This window comes from Euprymna scolopes, chromosome 44, assembly GCF_053919585.1.
Source record: "Euprymna scolopes isolate OS-2025 chromosome 44, ASM5391958v1, whole genome shotgun sequence".
Classification (NCBI taxonomy): domain Eukaryota; kingdom Metazoa; phylum Mollusca; class Cephalopoda; order Sepiida; family Sepiolidae; genus Euprymna; species Euprymna scolopes.
Genome location: NC_136525.1, coordinates 20483977 through 20497794, shown reverse-complemented (window position 1 = coordinate 20497794; position 13818 = coordinate 20483977). Strand labels below are relative to the sequence as shown.

The 13818-nt window shown below is 34.8% G+C and overlaps 1 protein-coding gene across 1 annotated transcript in view; it reads left to right on the top strand.

Annotated features, from left to right (window-relative positions):
- The window catches only part of LOC145268725 (uncharacterized), a 59101-nt gene extending 45532 nt beyond the window's left edge, over nucleotides 1-13569 (top strand). Inside the window, exon 6 of the mRNA XM_080124292.1 lies at nucleotides 12547-13569. Coding sequence (XP_079980418.1) covers nucleotides 12547-12681 — 135 coding nt within the window. The 3' untranslated portion in view covers nucleotides 12682-13569. The remainder of the gene's footprint in view (nucleotides 1-12546) is intronic.
- The last annotated feature ends 249 nt before the right edge of the window (nucleotides 13570-13818 follow it).

The following is a 13818-nucleotide window of genomic DNA, read 5'->3' as shown; positions in this document are numbered from 1 at the left end:
TTTGCTGCACTAACGAAAACAGCTTTAAAACTTTTATGAAAAAAAATCAATTCAGGTAACTTGATTATGTAGTAGAGCTGACATCTATTCAATGTAGCCGCCTTGAGCCTCAATCACCGCCTTGATACAGGTCCAGAAATGGGAGCATGCCTTTTCCACAAGCGCCAGCGAGAGTTCAACGAATATCCGGTGGATGACAACGATCAGGCTGACTTTGGTATTGTGAGAGGTCATGTTGGTGATGTCCTCGACATATGACCAAACAAAGTAGTCCAGTGGGTTCAGGTTCAAGGAGAAGGCGGGGTGGCCAATGAAAGAAGGATGTAAAGTTGTAGCACTCCTTTCTGAAGCCAAGCCTGGGTCTCTTTGGATTTGTGGACCGGCGCCAAGCCCTGTTGCCACACCCAGGGTCTGCACTTGATTGCACTAGGGGGTCACCATACTCTTCACATTACACTTTGATGTTGATTTTCGAGCCATCTTCAAAGATGTGAGGTGGCATGATGTGGCCCTCACCTGAAACCACACCAAAGATCATAACTGTAGCCAGAAAATTCTTTGAGCTGTACCCTCAAGCATTAAGCCGTCTGGATTTGCATTTTGAGGGTGCTGGCAGCAATGGTTCTGTTGTGATAACTTGGATCAGTAAAGAGCATGAATTGTACAGCGGCGCAGCGCCAATCTCGCTCGTTGAAAATTGTGTCACTTTCAGACATGATAGAAGACTCCTATTTGTCTTGGGATTTGTACCCAACTGACCAACTAGTAGATAGTCTGCAACAAAAAAAGAACCGCTCTTCATCAAACGGAAATGGAATCATGTTGTCGTTTTTAGGGTGACAATTTTATCATTCCACCCTGTATTTCCTAACTTTCAGTGTAGCACTACCATAAGTGGTGTCAAGGCAAATCATGGAGGCCCCATGTTTTAACAAGCTTCTGGGCTTGACCTTTACTCTTGATCTGAAATGGTACATGTACCTCAAATCCGTTGCCAAAGTCACTGGAAAAATGGTGGGATCCTTCTATTAATCCAATAGATATCTCACTGCTGATGCAATTCTCTATCTATATAAGAGCCAGGTAGATCCAAAAATGGAGTATTGTTGCCACGTCTGGGCAGGAGCTGCTAGAAAGATCTTATCCTGCCTTAATAGAGTTCAAAATTAGATTTTGTAGCCTAGTAGGAGATGCCCTTTTCTCTTCTCTGCAACCATTTTCTCACAGAAGAGACGTTGCGAGCCTGTCTCTGCTTTATTGTTATTTTCATGGCAAGTGCTCGTCTGAGCTCCAATCTATGGTTCCCCCCGCCTTGCCAAAATTTCACCAAAAACACTCGTCTAGCTGAAAACACTATCAATAATTTTCCACACTCTTTTTTTTTCATGCCTAAACCTAAATGTAGATTCCATGAACAAAGTTTCTTTCTTAGAATTGCACACTTGTGAAACTGTCTTCTGTTTGCCTGCTTTCCAGCTGATTACAATATGGTCATCTTCAAGTCCAACGTAAACAAGATCTTGTTGAGCCGTTCCCCTTAAGTAATCCAATTTACCAAATTTCCACTAACAATTCCTATATTGTCCCATTGACTACTGTACACTCTTTAACCCTTATCCTCGAGTGGCCTCTGAGCCTTGATATGTGGTGACTCCTATGTAAAAAAAATTATTTTTTTTAATCAGTTCCTTCACTTTTAATGTTCTTCAGTATTTCTATTGTGAAGCGATTTATTGAAATAAAATATGAGAAAAGGACATTATTTAAAAGTATACAAATAAAAATAACACACAATGTTTTTATATAAACACTGACCACCACTTGACAGTGCTCTATTTGTTTGTTTACAGATTTGCAGGTGTAGCAGGCAATATCATTAATGATGGTGTTATTTATTTACAGAAGATCAGATCAAATCAAATCTTCTCCAACAATCTTAATAAATATGATGCTTTTCTTATTAAATAATTGACCGCTGTGTTGGATTTCATTCTATCAAGCTACACTAAAAATAATATATATAGATAGATATTAGCATGGGTACCCAGCGTTGCCCGGGTCAACAAAAAGTTCCGTTTGGAACACACCTGCTATACTAAGGATATTAATAATTTTCATTGTGCGCAACAATTCATTGTCCACAACAATTTCAAAAATAAAAAAAAAAACGGATAAAAACATGTAAATGTAAACGCTCAAAAAAAAGAAGTATGTGATACCCTCTCCATCAGATATTTTGGCAGAAGGGATACAAAGAGGAGAAGCTATTCTCCAGATATTGAACACTTTTTGTTACCCATGTGTTGGACCCCTCCCTTGTCCCTAAAAAATAAAAAGAAATGAATCAAAATAACTTTTATTTCAATAAAAATAGCAGTGAGTGCCCAACCAACCTACAAAAAAAAAAATTAGCTGCATAGGCGAGCTCGAAACTAAAACACGAAAGAAAGTAAAAGGTAATTTGCAAAAGGTTTTTATCTGCTGTACCACGATGACTGATCACCTCAAAGGCGGAAAAAAGATATTTATAAACAATAACGCATACGTGACATTTAAGACAAGTTTAAGAAAAAAATGGAATTCTTTTCACTGGCTATAAACACACAAATTAAATCCTTTCTGTTCATTTGTAAATGTTTGTTTTTTTTTTTTTACTTGAATATTTAAAAAAAAAAAAAAAAAGAAAGCTAAACACTTTTTTGTCTACACGGAGTTATTTTTTTCAAATTCAGGTGATCGCTCATCCCCCTCTCAGTACAGGCCAATAAGTCTCCTGTGCATCATGAGTAAGTTGCTGGAATCTGTTAAATACAGAAGTAATCAACCATCTCAACAAAAATAACCTTAGTGACACTCAATATGGTTTCCGTTCTGCTAGATCTACAGCAGATGTGTTTACAGTTATATCTCATAGGATTAGCAAATCTCTCAACGGAGACAACCTTTCTAGGGCAATTGCTCTTGACATATCTAAGGCCTTTGATAGGGTATGGCATAATGGTTTACTTCACAAGTTCTCTAGCTATGGTATAGCTGGAAATGTTTTCTCACTTATTAAATCATTTCTTTCTGATAGGTTCATAAGAGTAGTAGTTGAGGGGCAAAAATCAGAAGCTCACAGTATTAATGCTGGAGTCCCTCAGGGGTTCATCCTGGGCCCAACTCTTTTCCTGATCTACATTAATGATCTTCCAAATCACATACTTACATCATTTGTAGACATTTATGCTGATGACACTACCATTTATGGTAGCACATCTAAGACAGTAAACAACCAAGTTCTCTCCGATTCTCTCTCCTCTGATCTTGAGCATGTGGTACAATGGAGAAAGGAATGGCTGGTTACTTTTAATGCATCTAAAACCAAGCTTCTCTATTTACATCATCAACATTTTGATCCACATCTGGCATCAATTGAAATGAATGGCTCTCGTCTTCAGGAGGCCTCAAGTTTTGACAAGCTTCTGGGCTTGACCTTTACTCCTGATCTGAAATGTAACGCGTACATCAAATCTGTTGTCAAGGCCGCTGGAAAAATGGTGAGATCCTTCTATCGATCCAGTAGATATCTCACTGCTGATGCAATTCTCTATCTATATAAGAGCCAGATACGTCCAAGGATGGAATACTGTTGCCACATCTGGGCAGGAGCTGCTAGAAAGGACTTGTCCTGCCTTGATAGAGTTCAAAATAGACTTCATAGTCTCTGAGGAGATGTCCTTTTCTCTTCCCTGCAACCTCTATCTCACAGAAGAGATATTGCAAATTTGTCTTTGATGTATTGTTATTTTCAGGGAAAGTGTTAGACTGAGCTTCAATCTATGGTCCCCCTTCGCCAAACTTTCACAAAAAACATTTGTCTAGCTGAAAACACTATCAATAATTCCCCCCACTCTTTATCTGTGCCTAAATATAAACATAGAGTCCATGAACAAAGCTTCTTTCTTAGAACTGCACGCCTGTGGAATTGTCTTCCGTTTTCCTGCTTTCCAGCTGACTACAATATGGTTGTCTTCAAGTCCAATGTAAACAAGTTCTTGATGAGCCGTTCCATATAAGTTAACAAATTTACCGAACTTCCATTACTAATGATTACTATGTTGTCCAATTTCTACTGTACACTCTTTAACCCTTATCCTCGAGTGGCCTCTTGACCTTGATAATGTGGTGATGCCTGTGTAAAAAAAAAAAAAAAACTTAGTCAATTATTTGGTGAAGAGATTTCGTTTTTTATGTCTAGAAGTTTACAGGAAATAACTCTGAAAAAAATTGATGTCGGAAATAATAATTCCAAATAAATTAAATAAATTATCAATATAAGTGTTATTTAAAGTTGATAAAATAAAAATCCTAAGTAGAACACTTAAAACAATTATCTTGCTATAAACAGTAACTAACATTTAGTAAAATCGATTTCCCTTACTGTTATATGCAAATAACGTGATCTCTTAATTGTATATTTCGCAAGAATCATAATATATATCGAAATAAATGAAATAATAAAGTAATGGACCTTTTGTATATATTAATCAAATTGTGAACAAATAAACAAACAAGAATACAAATTTATATATATATATATATATATATATATATATATATATATATATATATATATATCTAATGAATGAATGACAAAAGTCTATATTCCAAAGTTCATGATGTTCCTTTAATTCAGTTGACATTTACAATTCTTGTCAGTATATGTTTCATAGCGCAAAATCAATCACTTAATTATTATATCAATCAGTGAATCTATTTTGCCCTTAACTCATCAGAAGAAATAGCAACAATCCAAAGCAAATGAAGTGCGTTTTGACATGATTAAAAATCCTAAAGTTGGAAGAGAAGTTGTAAATACCTTAAAATATTCCATTACGTCATTTTGAATTAAAAGAATAAATTGTAAGATGGTCAACATCATGAACTTTGGAATATAGACTTTTGTCATTCATTAATTATATTGCTCTGTAATTACATTGAGCTTCTTAAATAAGGATTGTACTGCTGCGAAGAACGTGGGTTCTCTCTTTCGTGCTAGAAATCTATTAATGCCCGAAAGTATCCTGTACCACTATAAGGCCACCATTCGCCCATGTATGGAGTATTGCTGTTATATTTGGGCTGGTGCATCTGCCACTAGTCTCTCGCTCCTAGACAAGGTTCGCCAATCTGATAGGTCCTGAACTGTCATCTAAACTTCAGCCTCTGTCCCATCGACGAAATGTTGCATCCCTCTGCCTGTTCTACAATACTACTTTGACGGTGAATGCTCTGATGAACTGCAAGCACTTGTGCCCCCTCGACATAAATACCCCCCGACAAGCAGCAAAATCCCACCCCTTCGCGGTAGAGATCCCTAGATGTATGAGAGCCTTTTACTCCAGTAGTTTCTCCCCCAGAACTGCTAGACTTTGGAATTCCCTTCTAGGTCCCTGCTTCCCCAACTGTACTGACATGCAGAACTTCAAGTGTAACGTGAACCAACATCTTGCTGCCCAACTCCCTACATAGTACCCCTGATGCTTATGTACCTGATAGTAGCCCCCTGCAACAAAGTGGCAGCATGCCTTGTTTGGGGTGAAAATGCAATTTTTTTTTTTTTTAAAAGTATATTTTCACAAATATATATGATTGTTAGGATGATGAATCGAGAATCAGAAAAATTTGTGCCTATTTTCCAATGCCAAAACTGATACCTTTAATTATCTTTTTTTATTATTTATTTATTTATTTTATTATTTATCTAAATACTTCTCATCAGAAGAAGAGAAGGGGCATAATTATACAAATATACAAACACTGGCTTAATGACATTTAGAAATGAAATGAGAATGAAGAAATAGGATAATATGGTAAAACATCATTAAAAGTAAGTACAGCATATATGAGTAAATCGGAAGAGTAGGTATAACTTGCATTTAATACATCACATTTAAATCTAGATAAAATGCCTGCACAATTTTACTGTAAAGAACTATCGGATTCAATGTCGTAACTAATACATAAGTGTTTCAATACAGTACTTATCTGATGGCTGAATGTTTTGGTTTCGATTCTAACTAACTAGGTTATATTTTTTTTTTTTTTTAAATCACTACTATATATTTGGTACAATATAATAACCAATAGAGAATTGATTATAATAATAAATACAAAATCTACATAAATAAAAATATCAGATTTAAGCATATTTTACAATCACTCATATATATATAGCGTAGTTATTTTGCAACTGCTCTATATATATATATATATATATATATATATATATATAGTAATTTATAAAATATATATGGCGATTAAGCTACACTGAATATTCTGCGTTTCATCCACTATAGGATTCGTCAGGCTTATGCGCATAAGCCTGACGAATCCTATAGTGGATGAAACGCAGAATATTCAGTGTAGCTTAATCGCCATATATATTTTATAAATTACTAACTAGCTCTACCTGCGTATTGAGCACTTTTGAAGTAAATACTTAAAGTTTACGCATAAATCTATACTTTCGTATATTAAATTTATGTGAGTAAATGAAGTAGTTATATATATATATATATATATATATATATATATATATATATATATATATATTCACTGCAATTTGCAGTAAATGCAGTCAGGAGATTCAGAGTTCCTATCTGTCGCGGTTACCACCTGACGAAGGCCAGAGGAATAGTTGGCCGAAACGTCGTGAAACAACTAATAAAAGATGAGGATAATAGTCCGCAATAAATAAAAATTAATAAATACTTATCTCAATGAATTCCAGTTAAAAATGATATAAGAAAAACCTTATTCCATGGAGTTTTGAAAAATGCAATTCTTCTCATTAGAGGAAAGAGGTTTGCAAAACATACAATAAATTTTGCAGGTTAATGCATTAAAATAAACTACAAATATGGAATGAATCATATTTGTATAAAAAAAAAAAGTTATTAGACAGTTAGTGGCAGTTTATACAGATTCAACGAGATTAAGGAAGCAGGAAATGGGGAGGGAGAAGCGAGAGAAAGGATATGGCATAAATCCAATGAATAATATGGTAAAATCTAGAACAGGATAAATCCAAAATGAGTCCATTGAAAATCCATTGGTAATCCATAAGAAATAGGAAAACAGAATTATAGATGTCAAAGGTAAATTAAAGCTTCCAGAAAAAAACCATCAGATGATGGAGTGAAGTTCCAGTTTTTTATAAAACGTTTTATTTTTATATATATATATATATATATATATATATATATATATATATATATATATATATAAAACGGAGAAGGTAAATGGAAGTGTTAAAATGAAGCTTCACAAAATAGAAATAAAATATTGAAATTAAAAAATGGAGTGCTAAGAAAAAAATGGGGAAAATGAAGAGGACTTAGACTTTGAGGAGACTCCTTGCCACCGAAATTCCAGTGAAGATCAATAGTTGTTGCCAGCGAGAAGTTAATGATAAGCAGCTATTGCAATAGCACAAATGTTCCTATTTGCTTGCCTCCCCCCTGAGGGCAGAGTTAGAGACAAAGTCAGTTTTTAATGTGAGGAAAATCCAGCTTCCAAAAAAAAGGACACCCTGGATAGGAACAAAAATTAAAATTGCCTCAGTCATGAAGGATTTCTCCTCCACTGACCAAGGATAGAAAAGGTGAAGTGTAGCGTCAGAACAGATACTACACTGTGATCTTAATGGAGAGTACTGGAAATCTGACTTGTTGTGACCCAGATTTCAAAGAACACCACCGATTGTTATCAGGGAGTAATCCCTGATAATGACCTGCATGAGGACTAGGCGTATTTTGAAGTATATGTTTAATACAAATTTTATTTAAAAGCACAACAGATACTACACTGTAATCTTAGTCCAAAGGTTAAGATCACAGTATGATATATGTTGTGTTTTTAGTCAGGAGGAGAAATCTTTCTCCACTGGGACAATTTTTTTTTTTTTTTTTTCAAGAAATCCCAGACATTTACTACTATAGACAACAAAACAAAAAAAGTGGTAAAGAAACAACTATATAACAAATAACTGTTACCAAAGGCAAGATTTTTTTTGGGGGGGGTGCATTGTATTTGTTTTTAAAGTGTTTATTTAATGTGAAACATAAGTAGTGCTGAATTGCTAAGTTAATACAACAACAAAATAGCTGACATGAGTGTGTATCTTCTTTGGAGTCTCAATAATCGCTTGAAACTCAAAAATTAAGCAAAATACTGATAGACATCCACCCAATGAATGTCAAGGTAACAATTATCTAGTGGGTGTCTGTCTGTATTTTGTTTGATTATTTTTTTCTTTTTTTTATGCCATCTTGTTTTTTCTAACTTAGCAACTCAGCATTACTTGAGTTTCAAGTAAACTAGCATTGGAAACATTTAATTTATTTTTTGCTTTTGGACATTTTTTTCCCTATGCCATTCAAAATGCCCACACCCTGTGTTTTCCTCAACAAGTAAATCCTGCATTGGGTCTTCTACAAGGTGGTGTAGGTCAGCCATGGAGTTCTGGTTGGCTAAGAATTTGGGGGGGGGGGGTATTATGATTGGATTTAATTAAGGGATCAAGCACCTGCATGTAAACAATTTTGGTTTAATACATACATGTGTGTGTGTGGATATATATATATATATATATATATAGTAATGTGATTGATAATTTTTCTTTCCTGTATTTTAATTAAACTAGTAATTTCACTGTTACATTAAAATACACTCAGCTCTTTAGACTATTGTTCTAATCTCCTTTAAAATATATATATATATATATATATATATATATATATATACACACACACTGAGAAAAGGACATATTATTTACAAAGAGCATCTGTGACCTTTCAACTCGTGTCAAGTGTTTGTTCATTCAGAATTTAATCTTAAAGTGATTGATGGAATGGCTAAATGTAGCTGCCTCTCAAGGGACAATTGAACTATGGTTGACCAGATTGTTTTGTTTATTTTGTTTTTTCTTTTTTTTTACCATTACAAAAAACATGTGTCTTGTGTGGGTTTGTCATCATCAAAATAAAGGGAGGGTCTCCTCTTCAAATTTTCCTTTCTTTACTTTTTTTTAAATTTGTATAACGTTACATTTATTTTATTAATAATTTTTTTTATTTTCTGAAGTTAACACAGAATAAATTGAGACTATTTGTCATTTTCTTTTCTCTCTCTCTCTCTCTCTCTCTCTCTCTCTCTCCTCTCTCTACCTCTCTCTCTCTGTATTTTTTCTCTTTTCTTTTTTCTTTGTTTTCTTTTTCTCCTTTTTACTTTTTTCTTTTTCTCCTCCTACCTCTATATTTCCTTTGTTTTTCTTTTTTCTCTTTCTTAGCTCTGTATTTTTTGTCTTTTTCTCTTTTCCTGTTTTCTCTTTTTTTTTATTTTTGTTTTTATTTTTTTCTCTTTTCTTCTATTTTGTTTGTTTTTTTTTTCTTTTTTCTTTTCCTTTCTTTTCCTTTCTTTTCTCTTTTCCTCTTTTTTCTTTTTTCTCTCTTATTTTTTCTGGTTTCTGTTTTTCTTTTTTTTCTTTTCTTTTGTGCCGTTTTTGTTTGTTTTTTACCCCAAACTATTGCCACTTGGACATAAAGAGCTTCTAATTGGGATCATGTCAAATATGTGTTTTGTGTGGCATTAAGTAATGAGATGTTTGTTCACATTACATTTCAATGTCAATATAGTCAAGGAAACAAAATTCCAAAGTTTAGCAGTCCAATTAAAGTAGACGACTTTCCTGCATCTACAGACCACAACAGTGAAGAAGTGGGATTTTGCTGCTTGTAGTGCTGATTTGAAGTATATATGTCGATGGGGGGCACAAGTGGTATGAGTTCATCAGAGCACATTCCACTAAAGTGCTTGTAGAACAGGCATAAGGATGCAACATGCAGCAATGGGACAAAGATTGGAACTTAGCCGATAGTACAGGCCTTATTAGATTTGAGACGTTTTTTTTGTTTTTTTTTTACCCTATCTGCAAGAGAGAGGATATAGCATAATTACAATTACACACCGGTTCCCGTTAAATCACCAAAGTAAAGCGACATTGCACCTGGCCAATACTAAAATGGGTGACGATTTGGTAATACTAGGTGCTGTATGTGCTCGGTGCCCGGAGAGGGATGGGCATCACCAGGCTATTCTTGCCCAAGACACACTGCATGAAATAATGCAGCATCCCCACGATCCCGGATTGTTAAGGGACGGATCATGAGAGTGAAAGACTAGTAGCAGATGAACCAGCTCAAGTGTGGCAACAATACTTCATGCAGTAGTGGAAAGCTTTCCAGCATCTAGGGACCTCAACATGAAGGGGTAGGATTTTGCTGCTTGTCAGGTTAATCAGGAGTGTGTATGTCGGGGGGGGGCACAAGTACAACAAGTTCATCAAAGCACATTCAATTAAAATACTTTATATAATGGTTACAGGGGTACAATATTGCAGCGGTGGGATAGTGGTTTATGTTTAGAACCTATTCGATTCAAAAAATTTTTATAGACCCTTTTTTTACGGATGAACGACTAGTAGCAAGTGCACCAGCTCAGGTGTTGCAACGATATTTCGTGCATGGGTGAATTGTGGCTTTGTAAAGATATAGGATGATCTCTAAGTACGAGTAATTTTCTAGCACAGTAAAGGTAGTTAACCTTCTTTGCAGCAGCCTTGGCAATGTCCTCAATGTATTTGTTCCAATTTATGTTGTCTCTGAATGTTGGTCCTGGATATGATCTTAAACTATATCTGATGGTGAGTCTCCAGCTTGCGGGCTTTGGGGAATATGGAGCCACCCTTTAATTGCCATTGCTCCCAGGTCCACTCTGACCCGGAGTGGTAGTACCTGTTAGGGTCCTAATTATGGGTTAAATAGAAACCGACTTGAAAACAACAAATATATTCTATTAAAAAATTGTTCTTCAAAATCACTGGATTCGGCATTAAATAACCTGAAAAGGGTTGATATGCCGTAAAACAACCAACCAACTGCAAATGTTAGGTCGGTGGGTTTGAAAGATGGGCTCTCAGGTAGGGTGTTATTTGTCATAGCAATCATTGGTTGAGAAGGTTTTTTTTTTTTTTTTTTTTTTTTTAATGTAGTTGTTAAAGGAAAGAAGTTTAGTCTTAATAGCATTGAATGTTACCATCAATTTATGGTCTTATTCCACTACAGATTGAGACTACTTTTTTTGAGCCATATCCAAGAGGAAGACACTAGTGGTAGATGCACCAACCCAGATGTGGCAACAATACTCCATGCATGGGCGAATTGTGATTTTGTAAAGATGTATGATGCTCTTTGATTTGAGTAATTTTCTAGCACGGTAGAGGGATCCCACCTTCTTTGCAGCAGCCTTGTCAATGTCCTCAATGTATTTGTTCTAATTCATATTGCCTGCGAATGTTAAGCTGAGGAATTTAAGGGATGAGCTCTCAGGTAGGGTCTTATTTGTCATAGCAATCGATGGTTGAGAAGGTTTATTGTAGTTGTTAAAAGAAAGAAGCTTAATCTTAGTAGCATCAAATGTCACCATCCATTTACGACCCCATTCCACTACAAAATAAGGGTCGTTTTCTAAGATTTCTACCATTTCCTAGAATATGTATACATTCGTTTCCCCCCCCCCTCATGTCTATTATAGAGTATGGTGTTATTAGCAAATATATCAACCTCGGATACCATTCTATCAGAGAGGTTATTTATGAATATGAGCAATGATAAAGGTTCAAAGATTGACCCCTGGTTGATTTAAGTGTAAATTTTATTTGTTACATTATAATTGTGAATTGGTATAATCGAGAAATCAAAAACAAAAAAAAAAGGGCTCTCGGGTAAGGTGTTATTTGTCATGGCAAAATATTGAGAAAATATTTTGTAGTCGTTAAAGGAAAGAAGCTTACTCTTAGTAGCATTAAATGTTATAATCTATTTATGACCTCATTCCACTAGACTGAAGGTCATTTTCTAGAGTTTCTGCCATTGTCTTGAATATGTGTACATGTTTTCCTGTTGTGTTTATTATGAAGCATAGTGTCATCATCAAATATAGCCATTTTGGGGGGGGGGGGGTAAATTTTATTTTTCACTTTTTAATTTTTGTTTTTCCTGTTTTTCTATTCTATTTTTTCTATTTTCTTTTTTTTTCTTTTTTTCCTATTTTCCCTTTTTCTATTTTCTATATTTCTTTTTCTAACTTTCTTTTTGTTTCTTTTTATTTTAGTTTATTTTTCACTTTTTAATTTTTGTTTTTTCTGTTTTTCAATTCCATTTTTTCTATTTTCTTCTTTTTTTTTTCCTATTTTCCTTTTTTTTCCTATTTTCTATATTTCTTTTTCTAACTTTTTCTTTTTTCTCTCTCGTTCTTTTTATTTTTCTATTTTTTCCGATCTGTCTTTTATTTGTCTTTATTTTTCTGTTTTCTATGTTTTCCTTTATTTTTTTTTCTTTATATTGGCACAAAGGTAGACATATAAAAATATATGTCTACCTTTTTATATATTTCTTCTGTTTCTCATACCCTTTTTTTTTTTTTTTTCTTTTTCTTTTCCAGTTGATGCCAGAAGAAGAACCGATGTTGGAGAAGAGCCCAAATCTGGCTCTTAAGCTAGGGCTTATGTTTGGTCTCCTGCCTCAGCATGGGGTTCTAGCATTGCCTTTCACAGACCCAATCCCGCCTTCTCTCTAGCTGAGAGAGAGTGAGATTTAAGGCATGAGCTCCCCATCCCCTGGCAGACTATAGATGAATAACAGTCACACCAACCACCACCAATTCTTCGGACTATTATTCTTATTTTGAGTATTATTTGCATCATATTTCAGCCGATGTAACCTCCGACCTTCTTCAGCTGTATATTGTCCAACTCTGGAATCGCAAGAATCCGTACCATATTTCACAATAGGGTTCTTTACAAGCGTACACTCATGTATGCTGCAATTTGCGTGTACGTGTGTAAGAAATCCTGAGTATTACCCATGGACTCATGGCATAGCGGATAAAGTATTAGGTAAAATTCAGCTCTTACTGACACTCTTCTGGAGATTAAAGGTTCGATCTTTGGTGACAACAATACTAAGAATACAATTATGAAGTCCTTAAAACGTCTACCTTGTCATGGCTGACAGAATAAGGGCATGCTATCTCCGTTGATTAAATAAAGGATTCCCTTTGAAATTCTGTGCTGATTCCCGAGTTTGACAGAAAGGTTTGCAAATTCGGTATCCTACATCTGAAGAACATTGGAGTTTACATTGATCAAAACGTTGTGAGAATAAAATTCAAGATTAGAACAGTAGTCTGAAGAATCCAAATAATACGAATTATCGATCCTCATCTCAAAAAAAAAAAAAAAACGCAGATAAGCAAGTGTGGTTGGCATCGAAGGAGAGGCTCGTAGCAGGCAACTTTTCAACTCTGTCACTTTATATAATAAACTGCAAAATAATATTTAATTATGCAAGTTGTAATATCAGAATACGAGAATAGAGTTGTTTTTTGTTTTTTTTGTTTTGTTAAAATTTGTGGCTTAAAGAAAATGTAAATTTTTGTGCCAAATAAACTTTGTCTGTGACAAGATGTAAGTTTTGCGTGATTCAGCTTTTATTAAATCACTAGCCTGGGTGCCCGGCATTGCCCGGGTGTTTCGAGGTGTGTGTAAAAAAAAATTGGTAATAGGCAGGCTCGAAACCATGAATGTGGAGAGAGATGTGTTAACAAAAAAAAAAAATGGGGTAATAGGCAGGCTCGAAACCATGAATGTGGAGAGAGATGTGTTAACAAAAAAAAAAAATTGGTAATAGGCAGGCTCGAAACCATGAATGTGGA